Genomic DNA, 19,605 nt, shown 5'->3' on the forward strand with positions numbered 1-19,605 from the left:
TGATGGTGCTTTGCTGGTGACACTGTTGGGGATTTATTCAAAATTGAAGGCATACTGAACCAGCATGGCTACCACAGCATCTTGCAGCGGCATGCTATTCCATCCGGTTTGCGTTTAGTTGGACCATCATTTATTTTTCAACAGGACAATGACCCCAAACACACCTCCAGGCTGTGTAAGGGCTATTTGACCAAGAAGGAGAGTGATGGGGTGCTACGCCAGATGACCTGGCCTCCACAGTCACCAGACCTGAACCCAATCGAGATGGTTTGGGGTGAGCTGGACCGCAGAGTGAAGGCAAAAGGGCCAACAAGTGCTAAGCATCTCTGGGAACTCCTTCAAGATTGTTGGAAGACCATTTCCGGTGACTACCTCTTGAAGCTCATCAAGAGAATGCCAAGACTGTGCAAAGCAGTCATCAAAGCAAAAGGTGGCTACTTTGAAGAACCTAGAATATAAGACATATTTTCAGTTGTTTCACACTTTTTTGTTAAGTATATAATTCCACATGTGTTAATTCATAGTTTTGATGCCTTCAGTGTGAATGTACAATTTTCATAGTCATGAAAATACAGAAAAATCTTGAAATGAGAAGGTGTGTCCAAACTTTTGGTCTGTACTGTAGAAGAGTGACATAGTTTGCTTTTTCCAGAAACAATGTTTATAATCTTGGTCATCCCTTTTAACAACTCTGGCAAAATAATTGTTGAGAGGTTGCTGTTGCCTTACATTGCAATTGTCAATGGTTTGATTTCAGCAAGGTGTTTATATGTTCTCCAAGCTTGTGTAGATTTACACCAGGTACTAGGTTTTTTTTTTCTGCATGCTATAGTGCAGGAAGCATAAGAAAATAAGTTTGAGTCCCAATGAGAATAGGGATTGATGTGAGCGATATTTTCTGTAGAATATTTACGATATATAAAGCAGAATATATTTCAGCTTTCAATGCCTTGTCCATATGAGGCAAACGGTGGTTCTGTAATAGGAGAGTCACTTATCTGAGAAATGTCATAATTACATTAACGAGGCCCTAGATTTAAGATTATATACAATTTCCTATAATCCAGAATAATTTTTGCAGTCTATTTGAATCAAATATGTCAAACACATTTATGAAAATCATCTCATTTATTGTATTACATCCTTAATAACTTTGCTTCTTAATCTTGTCAAGCACATTTACATCATTAGAAAAACTATACAAAGTAATTACATTTGCAATACTCAACCTCAGGATACCCCTGATGAAAATACAGTCAAAATGACTTGCGGCAGGTGTCCGAACTCTACAAAACAAACATTTACACTACAGATTTCCGGTTGTGCAGTGTCAGACTCCTCTGTACATTCCCCAGGAAGGCTTCAGACACTCCTGGAATAGCAGTTATAAGAATCCTCACACTGATCCTGTGTGCGCTCCCCTATGTATAAGGCACTGAAACCGTTGGAACGATAGAAAAATAACAAAAAAAAACCAAAAGCGCATAGTGAGGGATCTACTGTTAAGTACTATGGGTGGATCCAGGCCAAAATTATTAATGTACGTGCAGAAAGAGGACATTAATACTTGAATCTTTCCTGGATGGAAACACTCCTCAAATCATTGATGAGCCATCACATGCTAAAGGGAGTTCAATCAAATCTACAGAATGCACATCACTGTATTGTGGATTTAGCATCTTCCTGGGGGTGGGGGTGGGTCTATTAATGAATGGAGGACAATACTTTCACTTCCTTATTGTCCTTTCAGGTACTGAGAGAATATGAAAATCTGTACTTTAAGACAACTGGCGTAACCCTAGATTATGGCTTCAATATGTGATCAGTCCATCTCCATTGTAGTAGATGGAGCTACACTGCGCTTTAGTGAAAACTTGATTTTGCAATTGGTAGTGATCTCGATGTTTGGAAGATATTTGGATGACATTTTCCCTGGAATCTGCCATCAATCGTTCAAAGCAAGGAAATCCGTTGAAGATACAGAAGGTGTAAAACATTGTGAAGTACTAGAACAGTAAATTCAGAGTCCATTGTCCTTTTTAGTGGGGTAAACTTCCATCAGCCATCTCCTGGTCTGTATTGTCAGGGAGGTGGACACCCAAACTTTGTAATAAATTGGAAGCTGGTCCAGCCAGGCCAGATTGAGAGCTGCATGATTCAAGGAGATTTGTCACCAAATTTAAGTCCACATCCACTGGGGCCAGGTCTGACTCGTCAGCATCCACCTCTTCCTCAGCTTCATCAGTCTTGGGATGAACTGTGCTCTGTTTGGTAAAAAAAAGGAAAGTGAGAATAGTTCTCTATTGGTGACTTGCACTACTGCAAAATGAAATCACGAGAGCGATAATCCTGAAAATATTTGAATAAAATCATTCCTCACCATATTTTTCTTTTTGGTGAAACTTTTCCCTATGTCTGTGTGTGCCAATTCTTTGTCCATAACGTCCATGTAAGAGTGAAGGCTTTGCAGGGCATCTGCGTTCAGTGGTGTGGTCTGATTATCACCTAAATCATCCTCCTCATCACTGTTCAGTAACTCAAAGTCTTCTTCTGAGACTAGATCATCAGAATCAAGTTCCTCTGGACTTGGACCTGTGAAAATAAGTGATAAAATCCAATGTTCTCTTAAGCAGGCAGAAAATCCCTTTATTGCATTTAAGTTTACTAAGAATAGTAAAAAAAAATTAAAAATAAAATAATGGGTTTCACATACTGCTGTACTTGCTTTTTTCACTAAAAACTCAGAAAACGTTCACGCTAGGCGGGTTTTTTTTTGCATTACTTATTGCTTTCAATAGGTGAAAAAGGTTGGAGAAATAAAAAAACAAACAAAAAAAAAACAAAACACAAACACGCTGAAAGAAGCGCCATGCTCTATTGTGTTTTTTTTCCACAAGTGTGCATGAGATTTCTAAAATTTCAGAGACTTTGCTGGTACTGTAAAATGAAACGCAGCTGAAAATTTGCATTAAAAAAACAAAACAAAACAACACCCAAACAAACACACACCACCCAACTTAATGTTGACATGGCCTTCTACTGTGCCATCTGTATAGTGTTGGGGTGCTGCCATTTCCATGTATTGTGGTCAGGATAAAGGGCATTCTTCATCCTTGTACTTGACCACCAGAATGTAGTTGCTACCTTGGGCCCTGCTCTCACCCTTTGAGCATTTTTCTAGTTGGTGTCCTCAGTAGGCTGTTTAGTTTATTTTTATTGAGGATAGGACCACATGCTCTGTGAGAGAGGACCTTGAAGGGTGGGATGCTCATGTAAAAGTTATCCACAGAGATCTTGAACTCTATTGACACCTATTGGACAGACTGTGAAGTCGGTAAGCCAGACCTCCGATGCCAACTCGGACTCCTCAATTCCCATGACACCAACTCAAGACTCCCTCATACATGGCTCATGTTTAAGTAATAAATTTACTGTAGCACAGATTCATCTCAGCTAAAAGTCTAGACCCTTAGATCAGGAATAGGACAGACATTTATAGGACATTTCATAACTTTCCCAAATTCTTATGAAAAAAATATTCCCCACAAACTGCATTGAACTACTGTACCCAAATTATTATATATTTTAGGAGTCCAAATGGACACCGACTCCAACTCCACAGCCCTGCTATTGGAAGCAGCAATCCTATAAGTCAATATGGACCATTTAAAGAGCCTTGCAATAATGACTTCGGATAAAAGCCCAACCAGAATCCCAATTCACAGACACGGTGTTTCGGGGTATTGCCCCTCATCAGTGCAAGAGTATGAGATCTTATTTGGCTAGAAGAGAGGTTTGCAGATACAGACCTTAGCAAATATGTGGCTGGAGTGATCAATGATTGTCTCATTTTTTTAACTCGGCAGTCAAAGTTTTGGTCATTTCAGGGTGGCTACCGTTTTAGCATTATACTACTAAAACTTGAGAAGTGCATATCTGGGTCATAGACATGCAAAAAATGGTTATACAGTTCTGTGAGGCGTGCGTGAGTGTGTAGAAATAATACAATACATTTGCAACTGTGACAGGACCAGATTGTTCTCTTTTGCAACAACCTGCAGAGGGGAAACACTAAATTACTTACCAGTAATGTGATTTTCCTGAGCCCATGAAAGCACCTACAACGAGAGAGGGGATCCGCCCTTCCAGGACAGGAAACCTACAGAATAAAAGGGCGGCACCTCTCCACCACCTCAGCTGTTTACAGAGCATGAGAGGACACTACTTAATAGTTATAGATCCCATGATTTTTCCTCATACACACCGCGTGAATCAAACACCATGAAGGAAATGAAGTGATCAACTTCTACCAGTGATGGGAGGGAATATAAGGGTGCTGTCATGGGCTCAGGAGAAAACAAATCAATAAATAAAAAAAAAAAAATCACATTACCGGTAAGTAATTTAGTGTTTTCCTATCACCCATGACAGCACCACAATGAGAGATTTACAGAGAAACTTTACAGTTAGGGTGGGACCACAGCCTGTAGAACAGTTTTCCTAAAGGAAAAAGGACAGCAGAAGATCCCAGATCAAGCCTATACAGTGCTGGCCAAAAGTATTGGCACCCCTGCAATTCTGTCAGATAATACTCAGTTTGTTCCTGAAAATTATTGCAATCACAAATTCTTTGGTATTATTCTCTTCATTTAATTTGTCTTCAATGAAAAAAAACACAAAGAATTGTCCTAAAGCCAAATTGGATATAATTCCACACCAAACCTAAAAAAGGGGGTGGACAAAAGTATTGGCACTGTTTGAAAAATCATGTGATGCTTCTCTAATTCGTGTAATTAACAGCACCTGTAACTTACCTGTGGCACCTAACAGGTGTTGGCAATAACTAAAATCACACTTGCAGCCAGTTAACATGGATTAAAGTTGACTCAACCTCTGTCCTGTGTCCTTGTGTGTACCACATTGAGCATGGATCAAAGAAAGAAGACCAAAGAACTGTGAGGACTTGAGAAACCAAATTGTGAGGAAGCATGAGCAATCTCAAGGCTACAAGTCCATCTCCAAAGACCTGAATGTTCCTGTGTCTTCCGTGCGCAGTGTCATCAAGAAGTTTAAAGCCCATGGCACTGTGGCTAACCTCCCTAGATGTGGACGGAAAAGAAAAATTGACGAGAGATTTCAACGCAAGATTGTGCGGATGGTGGATAAAGAACCTTGACTAACATCCAAACAAGTTCAAGCTGCCCTGCAGGCCGAGGGTACAACAGTGTCAACCCGTACTATCCGTCGGCGTCTGAATGAAAAGGGACTGTATGGTAGGATACCCAGGAAGACCCCACTTCTTACCCAGAGACATAAAAAAGCCAGGCTGGAGTTTGCCAAAACTTACCTGAGAAAGCCTAAAACATTTTGGAAGAATGTTCTCTGGTCAGATGAGACAAAAGTAGAGCTTTTTGGGAAAAAGCATCAACATAGAGTGTACAGGAAAAAAAAAAGGAGGCATTCAAAGAAAAGAACACGGTCCCTACAGTCAAACATGGCGGAGGTTCCCTGATGTTTTGGGGTTGCTTTGCTGCCTCTGGCACTGGACTGCTTGACCGTGTGCATGGCATTATGAAGTCTGAAGACTACCAACAAATTTTGCAGCATAATGTAGGGCCCAGTGTCAGAAAGCTGGGTCTCCCTCAGAGGTCATGGGTCTTCCAGCAGGACAAGGACCCAAAACACACTTCCAAAAGCACTATAAAATGGTTTGAGAGAAAGCACTGGAGACTTCTAAGGTGGCCAGCAGTGAGTCCAGACCTGAATCCCATAGAACACCTGTGGAGAGATCTCAAAATGGCAGTTTGGAGAAGGCACCCTTCAAATATCAGGGACCTGGAGCAGTTTGCCAAAGAAGAATGGTCTACAATTCCAGCAGAGCATTGTAAGAAACTCATTGATGGTTACCGGAAGCGGTTGTTCGCAGTTATTTTGGCTAGAGGTTGTGCAACCAAGTATTAGGCTGAGGGTGCCAATACTTTTGTCCGGCCCTTTTTTGGAGTTTTGTGTGAAATGATCAATGATTTGATTTTTGCTTCATTCTCTTTTGTGTTTTTTCCTTGCAAGCAAATTAAATGAAGAGAATAATACCAAAGAATTTGTGATTGCAATCATTTTCAGGAAGAAACTGAGTATTATCTGACAGAATTGCAGGGGTGCCAATACTTTTGGCCAGCACTGTAGAAGGTGCAATGTGAAGAATCGCAACCTTAAGAAAGCAGATGTCCCCATCAAGCATTTTGTATTGTTCTGCCATGGATTCCCCGGATCAGCACAGAAAGTAGGTTGCACAATTTCCTGATTGATATGGAAATTGGAAGCCATCTTCAGAAGATGGGTAGCCCCGGAAGCGGCCCATCTTCTAGGCTCTGTATAAACAGAGGATTAACCGACAAAGCTTGAATGTCACTAACGTACCATGCTGAAGTCATGGCCACCGGGATAATAGTCTTTAATGTGAAGACCCTGAATCCATGGGTTCAAGCGAAGGCTTTTTAGAGCCGTAAGCACTGGATTCAGATCCCAGGGTGCCATCTTTGGACTGGAAATGGGTCTAGATCCAAAACTCACTTTCACATTCCTTGCTTATTCAATGCAGGTTGGACACGGTTCCAGTAGTCTACAGCTAAAAAGGTCCACTTGCAGTTCTCTTCCCATTTATATGGAGGTGCTGTTAAAGATAAAATGTGAGACTTCGCCATCTGAACTGATTAGACAGTGTCAATAGGGATCTTGGCCAAGTTCCTCTATAATAGTTTATGTAAGCTAAAGCTACTCTGTTGTATGCCAAGACCTTTACATGGTGACCATGTATAGATGAATGGAGGTTTCTTATATACTGCCTAAAGCTTGTTTAGGTTAGAGGAACCGGGTCTTTAGAGGCAGCCCACGGGTGTGTACCCGTGACCAGGCTACTACTGGAAAGTAGGAGATTAGAGTTAACAGCAATATTGCCTTGTTTAGAGTTATGGCCAGACTGCTTATTAAATTTTGACATTTAGCAGGACTCCTTATTCTCCCTTGCGAGACCACAACTCTGATTCACTGCCCAGCGAGTTCTGCAGCGCTCGATGGATCCGCCCATAATCCCGTAGTAGTTGAGGTAAAACTATTGCCAATACCTCTTCCTTCGATGCGAGAGTTGTCCTACCTACTATAATTCTCCATAAAGCCTTAAGGCTTATTAACATCTGAATGGAAGGACACAAACTGAAAGCCTAAATCCTCATTTTATGCCAAGAACTATTCTCAGGAAATTTGAGGTTTCATGTGAATTGGACCTGATTGCTATATAGCAGTCTAGGAGTTTAAGGAGGTATACAATCTGGAACTGCAGATCTTAGAGAGTCCATTTCCAATTATCTAACTCTCAGGTATCTGTACAGCCCCTTCAGGTTGTAGCAAACCCAGATAGGGCTGGGTTAATAGCTTTACAGGTCTTGACTAGGGCATCTGGAGAGCTAAGCACCAGAGCAGGTTAGGCATTCACCTTAGACTGCTGGAAAGCAGAGCAGACGGTATGTGTCTTGGAGCTAATCAGAGACCCAGGCCACACTCCACCTGAGCAGAGTCTAGTATCAGTGGTTGCCCTGGAAGTATCGGTGGTTGCTGTTTTGTTTGATCAAGCTGGGTTAGCCGAGCTGTATATGAGTAGTCCGGGTCTGTCCTATTTAGTCAGCGCTTGGACAAGACCAGAAATACACTGCTCAAAAAAAATAAAAAGGGAACACTTAGACAACACAATGTAACTCCAAGTCAATAACACTTCTGTGAAATCTACCTGTCCAGTTATGAAGCAACACTGATTGTGAATCAATTTCTCCTGCTGTTGTGCAAATGGAACAGACAACTGGTAGAAATGATAGACAATTACAAGATACCCCCTATAAAAAAGGAGTGGTTCTGCAGGTGGTGACCACAGACCATTTCTCTTGCTCATCCTTTTTGGTTGTTTTGGTCACTTTTTCATTTTGCAATTGCTCTCACCCCTAGAGGTACAGTAGCATGAGACGGTGTCTACAGTACAACCCACAGAAGTTGCTCAGGTAGTGCAATTCATCCAGGATGGCACATCAGTGTGAGCTGTGGCAAGAAGGGTAGCTGTGTCTGTCAGCACAGTGTCCAGAGCATGGAGCAGATACCAGGAGATGTGAAGGGAGCCATAGGAGGGCAACAACCCACCAGCAGGACCATTACCTCCTCCTTTGTGCAAAGAGGAGCACTGCCAGAGCCCTGCAAAAGGACCTCCAGCAGGCCACAAACATGAATGTGTCTGCACAAACGGTTAGAAACCGACTCCGTGAGGGCCCGACGTCTACAGATGTGGGTTGTGCTCACAGCCCAACACCGTGCAGTATGCTTGGCATTTTCCACAGAACACCAGGATTGGCAAAGTCACCACTGGCGCCCTGTGCTCTTCACAGATGAAAGCAGGTTCACACTGGGCACATGTGACAGACGTGAGAGTCTGGAGACGCCGTGGAGAGCGATCTGCTGCCTGCAACATCCTTCAGCATGACTGGTTTGGCAGTGGGTCAGTAATGGTGTGGGGTGGCATTTCTTTGGAGGGCCGCACAGCCCTCCATGTGCTCGCCAGTGGAAGCCTGACTGCCATTAGGTACCGAGATGAAATCCTCAGACCCCTTGTGAGACCATATGCTGGTGAGGTTGGCCCTGGATTCCTCCTAATGCAGGACAATGCCAGACCTCATGGGGCTGGAGTGTGTCAGCAGTTCCTGCAAGATGAAGGCATTGAAGCTATGGACTGGCCCGCCCGTTCCCCAGCCCTGAATCAGATTGAGCACATCTGGGACATCATGTCTCGCTCCATCCACCAACGTCACGTTGCACCACAGATTTTCCAGGAGTTGGCGGATGCTTTAGTCCAGGTCTGGGAGGAGATCCCACAGGAGACCACCCGCAACCTCATCAGGAGCATGTCCAGGCGTTGTAGGGAGGTCATACAGGCACGTGGAGGCCACACACAATACTGAGCCTCATTTTGACTTGTTTTAAGGACATTACATCAAAGTTGGATCAGCCTGTAGTCTCTTTTTCCACTTTAATTTTGGGGGAGACTCCAAATCTAGGTCTCCATTGGTTAATAAATTTGATTTCCATTGATGATTTTTGTGTGATTTTGTTGTCAGCACATTCAACTTTGTACAGAACAAAAGTATTCAAGGAGAATATTTCATTCAAATCTAGAATGTGTTATTTGAGTGTTGCCTTTATTTTTTTGAGCAGTGTATTATGTTTATGACTTCTGTGTAACCTGTAGAAAGCAATAAAACTGCACTTGTTTGGACCAAACCCGAAATAGCTGTATGAGCATACGTGATGCCTCCTAATCTTTGAGAGTGAAACCCAACAAGGTTTATTGTTAACCTGCAAAACGAAGGAGCTCTTATCGTCACCTGCCTTTCCCAAGACATCATCCAACCAGCATTCCACCGAGTCAGCCGAGCGTCAGCCAGGAATACTGCCACCATCTGGCTCAAATAGAAGCTAGAATATTTTTCCCCCCTGAAGTCGGTAAGCTTGCCATGCACAGTTTACAGCCGCTGAACTTGGTTTTGTCAGACAAACTTATTGTGCACCCAGTACCTTTACAATGAGTGACTATGAGGTGCTACAAGGCACAGAGACCCTAAAAAGCACTACAGGGCACCATGAAGCACCGAGTGGCACGAAGAGGCCCCATGAGGTACTAACAGGCGCGATACGGCACTATGAATGCACCATAAGGCACTGTGTGATGCTATGAGGCACTATGCCCGTGCCATGAGGCGCCGTGAAGTGCCGTGCGACACCGATGTGCCATGAAGCACTATGATGTGCTCTTTGTGAAACGCAATGAGGCTCCATGAGGCACTGCGCTCAGATTTTCATTTAAAAGAGTAATCCATCTGAATGAAGGATAAACCTTTCCTTTGGGTGGTAAATCTCAATTGTCAGACTAGCCCCACCCGAAGGAGCCAACTGATGAGACGCAGCTGGACAGCAGACCTTCAGAGACCATGTGCCGTCCTATGGATGGGGTAAACAGACTGGAGGACAACAGTAAAAACCTCTGAGTGTTAGTTTAACATTTACGGAGCAGATTAAGGCTCATTTTTGTGGTAAACTCTGAAGCCCAATCGAGAGGCTCTGAGCGGCCCAGATATGTGGCTAACTTTAGCCTAGAGGTCTAAGGTCCAGCTTCCGTCCTGAAGCCAAATTTAAAGCAAGAGGCTCTTAGCCCAGATGGGGTCTTACAGAGCGCACACTCAACCATTTTTGAGTTTTGCACTGACTTCCTTCAGCCTTTCCTAGTAACCGTAACAAGGAAAGGGCCCCATAAACAAGGTGAACATTCACGAAGATCACTCACCACCAGCTGTACTCGATTCGGAGGCTGGACCAAGTCACAGGACTGTTCCTCTCTGAAGGCTCATGCGACTGCCCGCAGCTGATCCTCCCTCATACACGGAAAGGCGAGCCGGAGCAAAGTAGCTCTTACTGCGATCAGACTCCACTTAAAATGTGGGACCAGCTCCAGCTCAGGGACGCTTCCTTCGGTACGCTCGTCATCAGGGCCGCAGCCTGGTACAAGACGGTAGCCGGAAACATGCTAGAAGACATGGGTCTCCACCACTTCTTTTTCCTTTTTCACTGGCGTGCGTCTTAGGGTGCGATTTCCTGGATAGCGTCCTGCGCTACCGTGATGTGCGGCTGCCAGGCCACCATAAGGTAATGGTGCGGCTGCTACTCGCACCCGTCCGATGGAACAGGCCCCCTTGGACCCACCGCTGCGCTTCCAGGTCCCAGGCATTGGCCACAGCAGAGACGGTGCCCTGTTGGAAACCGATCGGTCCAGGTCTGGGAATAATCTGCTCTTTCTTCTGCCACCGTTTTAACAAGGTTTCCCCTCAAGGACAGGAAACCAACGGTGGTGGAGAGGCGCTGCCCTTTTATCCTTTAGATTTCCTGTCCTTGTAGGGCAGATCAATGTGGTGCTGTCATGGGCGATAGGAAAAGTTTGTTTCCCTTATGTGACATCGCCGCTAGAAGTAGTCCTTTATCTTCCATGATATTACGCACACAATACAATGTGACATCTTAGGAATTTAGATACAACATTGCAATTAGATATTGCGATTTCAGTGTCGCCATGTAGCGATAAGCCTAAAAGGTTAAGTCAGTAGGAACATGCAGCCTAAGGCTGCGTTCACACATTGCGTTTTTTCCTGCGGTTTTTTTACGGAGGTGCAGGAGAAATGAAGTGTGAGGAGCATGGACACCTGTATGTAATGTAATGTAATGTAATGTAATGTAATGTATGTGCCTGTGTGTCCTGTCTGTGTCTATGTATCGTGTGTGAGTGTCCCCCTAGCAGTGTATGTACAGACAGCTTCTGGCTGCAGTACATACACTGCTTTTAAAAAGAAAAAACTATGGATACTCACCTATCCGATGGATGGGAGAGGCGTCCGGTCCGGTCCCGCGGCTTCCAGCACCTGCCGGTGAAGCGATCAGCTGTTAGCTAACCGGCTTGTAAATCAGCTGATACAAGCCGGTTAGCTAACAGCTGATCGCTTCACCTGCAGATGCTGAAAGCCGCGGACGCCTGACCGGACCGGTCCCATGGCTTCCAGCATCTGCCGTGAAGCGATCAGCTGACTGTCAGGTGACCGGCTTGTAAATCAGGTGACCGGAAGCCGGTAAGCTACAGTCAGCTGAACGGTTCTCCGGCAGATGCTGGAAGCCGCGGGACCGGACCGGACGCCTCTCCCATCCATCGGATAGGCGAGTATCCATAGTTTCTCCTGCGCCTCCGTAAAAAAGCGCTGGAATTACACAGTGTGTGAACACCGCTGCGTAATTCCATCGCTTATAATGGGCACAATAGGGAGAAAGCGCAGGACGCAGCTGCGTAAAGAATTGACATGTCAATTCTTTACGCAGCTGCACTTTCGCGCTGCGTAATATTAGACTGGGAAATTCACTTTGCCGTTCAGACACATGGCACATTGCGTATTTTGAAAAAGCGCGCGCGAAAATACGCAAATGTGTGAAAGCAGCCTAAAAGACACAAATTTTATCTAAAATCTATAGCTCCTCACCAAAGGGAAGGAGGGGGGGGGGGGGGATTAGTTGCTAAATTTGTGCAGCACATTTTATTTAGCTACAGAAGTTTGAGTTTGAGCATTTCAATGCCATCACATAGTACAGACCAAAAGTTTGGACACACCTTCTCATTTCAAGATTTTTCTGTATTTTCATGACTATGAAAATTGTACATTCACACTGAAGGCATCAAAACTATGAATTACCACATGTGGAATTATATACTTAACAAAAAAGTGTGAAACAACTGAAAATATGTCTTATATTCTAGGTTCTTCAAAGTAGCCACCTTTTGCTTTGATGACTGCTTTGCACACTCTTGGCATTCTCTTGATGAGCTTCAAGAGGTAGTCACCGGAAATGGTCTTCCAACAATCTTGAAGGAGTTCCCAGAGATGCTTAGCACTTGTTGGCCCTTTTGCCTTCACTCTGCGGTCCAGCTCACCCCAAACCATCTCGATTGGGTTCAGGTCTGGTGACTGTGGAGGCCAGGTCATCTGGCGTAGCACCCATTAACTATGTTAATTCATAGTTTTGATGCCTTCAGTGTGAATGTACAATTTTCATAGTCATGAAAATACAGAAAAATCTTGAAATGAGAAGGTGTGTCCAAACTTTTGGTCTGTACTGTATATATGCGTAAAATCTACAAAAGAAAAAAAAAAAAAAAAGAACACTTACCAATGATCTTTTTTAATGCACTTGTGAAAGAATCAACATCAAATGTAATTGGTACTTCTGGAAGATTCCTGCGTATGTTGTAAAACAAAAAGCATGTACGACTTAGTAACAGTGCCGCAAAACCTGTCACAGAGGTTTGTATAATAAATGGGATTGGAAGATACCTGCAGACGACCTCATAACTAGGTGTACTCTATAGAAATGGAATCAAAAGATATTTCAGCGCTTAAAAACATTTCTCATCTTTAATTTTCTTTCATAAAGACAAGAGACGCAAGCAAACGATTCTTTGCATGAATATCAGGGAACGTCCCGTCAGCCACGCAATTTGCATGCTATTGGTAAACTTTTTATGAAAGAATTTGCAAATAAACAAGAGGCAATATAGAAGAGGATGGGAAATGTTAAGAAATTCAAGAATGCATCTTTTGAATCCATTTTTACGATAGATTACACCTAGGGAGCCGACAGGTGCCTTTACGCTTGGATGAAACAGAAGGAAGAGGTTTAGGATGGGTTAACTGGTGTAAGGCAAGCGGTCCTTATTAGACTTGACATCCTGAGCAGTCTGTGGCACAGCAACAGAGCTACAGCTTCAGATATTTAACAAATGTGTAATAGTTTGCCATATTGCCCTAGTACCATGTAGATTCTCTGTTGTGCACATTGGATATTGTTAATTAAATGTCAGCTGATGCATTATTTATTTTAAAAAAGTTTTTTTTAATTTTAGAAGATCTATTCAGCGACAGACTTGCTCATATTGATGAGACACTGATGGCACATCCTATGAATGGGTGTAAACTGCCAACAGATGCTAGGTCTACTTGTCACTTGTCTTTTGCATAGGGGGGTGCCCGCTATAGTCAGTGGCATGTCAGCAGTATGTACAGCACTTGGCGGGGTTTAGGAAGTTCAGAACCTTGAACACTGTACTAAAGAATATGATAGTATAAAATGTTAATGAATATACAGTACATACCAGGGCACCTCCGCTCCTTCATGTGAAGACACATTCGTGATAAACGCCTTCATGCTCTCAGTCACTTCTGACAAGTTGTATTTGTCCTCATTCTCAGCGGCAACTTCCTTTGGGCCTGCAGCATACTGTAACATTTGCTCCAACTTCTCTGGCGTCAAGTCCAACCAGCTGTCATCTTCAAGCACACAAGCATGTCACAAGAATAGAGAGTAGATCTCATTAGAATCCCCATTAATCATAACCATCGATAGTCAAAAATGTGCACGAGTGTAAGGTCGGTGGCAGCCTTTCAAGCCTTTAATAGGAGAACTATAGTGCTGCTCACCATTATTGGCACCCCTTCATTTTTTTTTCTCCTATAAACTATACAATCAATATTTCTTCAGAAATAAATGGACATGTACCAAAGTTATATCCTCAGGATTTTTTAATTAGTGGTCCAAAGTAATACAAACAATAAAACATTGTTTTTCATATTCCATGTTGCAATTTCAAAGAAGAAAGAGAATAAACCGCATGTGCAGCAATAAAGGCACCTCTAATTAATACTTTGTTGCACACCCTTTGGCATCGCTGACAGTCTCCAAACGTGTCTTGTAGCCATCTATAAGATTCTTGCACTTCTCAGCTGGAATTTTCTCCCACTCTTCCTTTGCAGTTTGTTCAAGCTCCTGACTGTTTGCAGGTTTTTTTTTCCTCCAATGGCAAATTTCAGCTCACCCCAAAGATTTTCAGTGGGATTGAGGTCAAGACTCGTTGCTCACCGTTTTAAAACAGTCCATTTTTCCTTTTTTCAACCATTCTTGTGTACTTTTGGATGTGTGCTTTGGGTCATTGTCTTGGAGGACCCATGATCTTCGACTCAAACCAAGTTTTCTTACACTGGGTAAAACATGTCGCTCTAATATCTCTTGATAATTCTCAGATTTCATGATTCCTGTGATACGGTCAAGGCCTTCAGTACCAGACATAGCAAAGCAACCACAATGCATTATGGATACTCCTCCATGCTTAACTGTTGGTAAGGTGTTCTTAACCTTAGAAGCTTCATTGCGCCATCTGTAAACAAACAGTTGCTTAGCATTGCCAAAAAGCTCCATTTTTGTTTCATATGTCTTCAGAACATTTTCCCAGAAGGATTGTGGTTTGTCAAGGTACTCTTTGGCAAAGATCCGTCGTTCCTTTTTTGGTCTTTTCTTCAGCAATGGTCTCTTCCTTCGCCTTCGCCCATAAAGCTCTGCTTAGTTTAGTGTGCGGCATACGATATTTGTTGAAACCATGACCCCAGACTGTTACAGGTTGGCCTTCAGGTCTTTGGATGTCTGACGTGGGGCTTTTTTCAACTATTTGCACCAACCTGTGAAGACATCTCTTGTCAACTTTCCCCCACATTCAGGGAGGTTCATGACGGTTACATGCTTAGCAAACTTCTAAATAACATTGCGCACTGTTGAATCTGGGATACCAAGGTCTTTGGAGATGGCCTTATACCCTATGAAAGTCTTGTGTTTGCCAATGGCCGTTCTGATGTCCTCAGACAGCTCCTTGGTCTTCACCATTGTGACAAAGGAACAGAGCCTACCATGTGGCTTTATAATACACTGAAGTCATCATTCATATCACACGGGCACCGACAATCACAGGTAAATCCCACAGGCGAGTCAAAATGTGTTTCCATACTAAATTAATGTAAAAGGTGCCAATACCAGTGTCACAGCAAGCTTTAGGTTTTTCTATTCCCCCCCCCCCTCCATTGTTTTTTATTTTAAACTGTTTATTATTTTCTCTTTTGTATTTAATATGAGTGCTTTATACAAAAAACCTTTCACTTGATTCACTTTTTTTCCCAGGAGATATTCCACATTTTGTACTGTAAGGTAGATGCCCAATAGATAATCCAGGGATTATTAAAAAAAATATAAATATATATATATATATATATATATATATATATATATATATATATATATATATATATATATATATATATATATATATATATATATATATATATAAAAAAAAAATATTGAAATTCGTTAAACTAGTTTCCTAATGACATTCAGACTGCTGCCTTTCCTTTACACATAATCGCCACTTCTCTGAAAGCATGTGAACCATGCTGCTGAACCTCAGTTTGGGATTAAATTATAACGGTAGTCTGGCTCTGTTGACTTCTGCATCAGGATTTTTATTTTAAGACTAGACCAGTAATCCACTAAATAGGACAGGTGCACGATGCTCGCCAATTGTTTGCTCAATCAGGAAAGGATCTTGCCGATCCACTCATCACTCAATGCAAAGTGAGGTGAGCAGAATACTTTAAGATTTACCTTCATCTGGAGGAAGTTGAGCTTCTTCTTTCTTCAGCTCCTCCATGTTAACAGTCAGGGTGCTCAGTAACCTCAGGACTTCTTCACCAGGGCTCGAGCTTTTGGAACTAGGTAAAAATCAATAAGGCTGGGTCAAATCACCATTACATTAAGTCTTACACAACACTCTCACATTTATGTCCACGTTTAGAAAGATTACAGGGTGGGTGAGAAAAAGAAAAGCTTTAGAATTTTTTTGCTCTCTTCTAGATAGGAAAAGTCCTTAATTAGAACCTAATCACCATAGTGTTTTGCTGCAGAGACCCACAGCAATCAGCCATCTGAAGGAAACCTGGCAGTAAAGGTGCAATGCAGTATTACATCATTTTAGTTGAAATCTGTGGGCTGTCCTTGTAATGTACAGAAGTACGTCCCCAGAGTGGTACTGCAGCGTATCTCACATTTGTAGGCTTCACAATGGTTTTAAGGATTAGAGGGAATTTCGCAGAGCAGATGTGATGTCACTAATAGTTAGGGCACAGAGGTTCCTGTGAATACCAGGTACTCCTCCATCAACGGCAGCAGTTGTCACAAGTCACTGGGGGAAGGTTTGTAGTTATTCTTACCCATCTGGTTTGAATACTGATTGCTGGAAGTAAATCTCTGCCTTCTTCATAAATTCACAATACTTTGCAGAGCCCTCAATTTCACCCTAAAAGTGAAGCAGATTAAAAAAAAAAAATCAATAAAAGGGGAGAATCTATATCATACAATCTTCCTTTGCATTATTACATAAAGTCTGACTAGTGAACGTGCTAACAGATGTGGCCATTACTTAGCTCATAAAAAGGGTGGGCTATGGAAGAACATTCCCGAGAGCCCCTTTATGATTGTCTATTGTCCTCCACCGAGAATTCCTTTTACCCTAAATTATTTAGGGCATGGTCATTTTTACACTTCACTATAAAATAATGTAACATTTACTTACCATTATCAGCAGATGAAAGAATCTAGGATATTTGCCTAAATTATTATTGGCTCATTTTATTGCAGTGGGTGTCAAAAGATGATCCTTGGGAAATGCTTACGGCATAATGCGAATCAAGCTTTGCCTACCTTAAAGAAATCGTTTTTCTTCAAGTTATTTAAAAATCCAATCCAGAGCGGGCTCTGTGAAGGACATCTTGGAGCCGATCCGTCAGACCCAGCACATTTGGAACACAAGATCTCGAAACCATGCGCCTAATGATAAACGAAGCACAAAAAGAAGAGGATTTCCAGTGATGTAGATAATTTAAGTTATTTCTCTTTATCTAGTCCGATTAAAATAATCCATCAGAGGTTAACAATAGCAACCATCACATAATTTTCCTTGTAGGATCGAAGCGTTTCGACTCAGTCTTAGTCGACGATGACGTTGTGCAATATCAGAAACCACCAAAAGAACATCAAATTCATAGAAAAGAATTTCATGAGCCTTTATATGGTTTGGATTCCTGTTGTACATTTGTTTGATGGATTGTGTTTTTTTCTCTGAAGGAGAAAAAGGAACAAACACCCCAAATTTATTAAGCAGCATAACCACTGCTCAATCTTGTGCATTTTATGTTAACCATGTGTATGAAGAGAAGCCAAATAGTTATAGGTATTCATGAAAATTATATATATTATATAGCATGAATCTGCTGCAGCCCTGATTGGTTTGCAACACTTAAGCCACCCAAAAATGCAACTCCTAAAAAAATTTGAAATGTCTTAAGCCATCAGGTTTTGATCAAGTGTACCAAACAGCAGTCTTAATTAAGTCTGTTAAACAAGGGTCTAAGGGGTAAGGTCTCCTCTTGTTAAGAGTGACATGCCAGTGTAAGGAGACTTGTAGGCCATGTAATGCTCCTCTGGGAATTTAAATATGCAAATTGCCTCTTCAGAGAGGGAGAGAACTTCATCCATCTATTGGAAATGGCAATCCTACAAGTCAATATCCACCCTTTACAGAGCCTTATCCTAAGCACTCATTCAGACGTCCGTTTTTTCACGTACAGGTGCTATGCATGATTTTATCGGATATTAATTGTACATGAGGCCACTCACATGTCTCCACAAAAATCAGACATTTCCAATTTTGGATGAAAATCAACAATGCAAGTCTATGGTTTCGTGGGGTGGGGTGGGGGGAGAAATCAGACCGCACTTGGATACCAATTTTCATGGACTGGTAGAAGGTGGAGAAATTTTTCCTCCATGTATGAGAAAAGCTGATGATACTCAGACTACACTCTTGGTATGTGAGAAAACTGGATGTCTGAATGAGGGCTCAGTCTTCTGGCAAGACTCAATATTAACTTTTAGGACTGCTACTTCCAATAGGTGGCGCTAGAGTTCTAAGCCTCTTCCTCTCTGAAGAGACAATTTGCGTTCTTAAAACTATGCACATGGAAGTCCGTGGACATGAACCACTTAAAAGGGTAAACTGTCACTTAACTCATGCAGCGTGACTAGTGACATGGTACCTTTAATATTTCCATTCACTGCCTGCAAACACAGATCCTGAAGACAGGGAGGATTTGAAGCACAGAGATGATCAGAATTTTTCGTTTTCTAGTAGAATAAGCTTTAATCGCATGCAACCAGATAGCTACACGGTCCCTTGTTACGATTGCTAGAATGGGGAAACCTGTCCCTCTTGACCAGGATGGTCGCAGTACGGAGGAGCTGTATAGCGTAATAGCTGATATCAATTAAATGAAGTATATTTCCATTTGCCCGATTGGTATTACAGTCAAACAGCATTTACCAGCTTCATTCCCAGCTCATGTGCCTTGTACTTGGGCTGTGATACAGCAGGAAGGGCGAATCCGCTGCGTTTGTCGGGATGGAACCTCTGCTGGTGGAGCTGAGCATATAAACACTTTGTAAAGGTCACCTGGAAATAACAGATTACAATTAATTAGTAATTGTAGATAAAATCATGTGAGGCACAATGGTCATCAGACTACATGGCGTGTGCTTACCGATGTGTACATGCACCTTTCAGGCTTGAAATAACGAAATGTGCGGCAGGTTTTTAGGTCAATAGGGTCTCGGAGGTAAAATGCTTGGACTGCTGCCGATACCAACTGCGGACGCTCCCTTAATATAGCTACTATCTCAGCAGGAACCAGACAATGGGCTCGATGGAAGGAATCCTTAATTTTTTCAGGATACCTGAAGATTATAAAAAAGGAGGCGATCAATTATTAAAAACCAATTAACGTGTCATTAAATTAACAGTTTATGAAATGTTGTGGATCTTATGGGGTGCCCCAGAGGGCACTGCAATAAAGGAGAGAGCAGGATCCCCTCCTTCATGACATTCATTTGCTGTAATAATTTAAGTTGACAGCAGAAGCGTTTATAGCCAACTTGGAATCTGTAAAGTCATCTGATTCTGGTCACACATATGACATAAAAACCGAAAGCATTTATCAATTCATACACTCTGGGCAGACATTGGCCATAAGAATCACACACAGGGTTCGTACAGTA

At 42.3% G+C, this 19,605-nt stretch overlaps 1 protein-coding gene across 2 annotated transcripts in view; it reads right to left on the bottom strand.

Annotated features, from left to right (window-relative positions):
- Nucleotides 1-1,664: 1,664 nt before the first annotated feature.
- ECD (ecdysoneless cell cycle regulator) overlaps nt 1,665-19,605 on the bottom strand; it is a 29,026-nt gene continuing 11,085 nt past the window's right edge. For both annotated transcript variants that reach the window (XM_073685664.1, XM_073685665.1), the window contains exons 6-14: nt 19,092-19,284; nt 18,875-19,003; nt 17,197-17,322; nt 16,707-16,792; nt 16,102-16,208; nt 13,772-13,946; nt 12,790-12,857; nt 2,381-2,592; nt 1,665-2,264 (exon numbers count right to left, since the gene is read on the bottom strand). In XM_073685664.1, coding sequence (XP_073541765.1) covers nt 2,040-2,264; nt 2,381-2,592; nt 12,790-12,857; nt 13,772-13,946; nt 16,102-16,208; nt 16,707-16,792; nt 17,197-17,322; nt 18,875-19,003; nt 19,092-19,284 — 1,321 coding nt within the window. In that variant the 3' untranslated portion in view covers nt 1,665-2,039. The remainder of the gene's footprint in view (nt 2,265-2,380; nt 2,593-12,789; nt 12,858-13,771; nt 13,947-16,101; nt 16,209-16,706; nt 16,793-17,196; nt 17,323-18,874; nt 19,004-19,091; nt 19,285-19,605) is intronic.

Source organism: Phyllobates terribilis, unplaced genomic scaffold (assembly GCF_046119375.1).
Source record: "Phyllobates terribilis strain yellow unplaced genomic scaffold, ASM4611937v1 Scaffold_5__5_contigs__length_657084704, whole genome shotgun sequence".
In the NCBI taxonomy this organism is placed as follows: Eukaryota; Metazoa; Chordata; class Amphibia; order Anura; family Dendrobatidae; genus Phyllobates; species Phyllobates terribilis.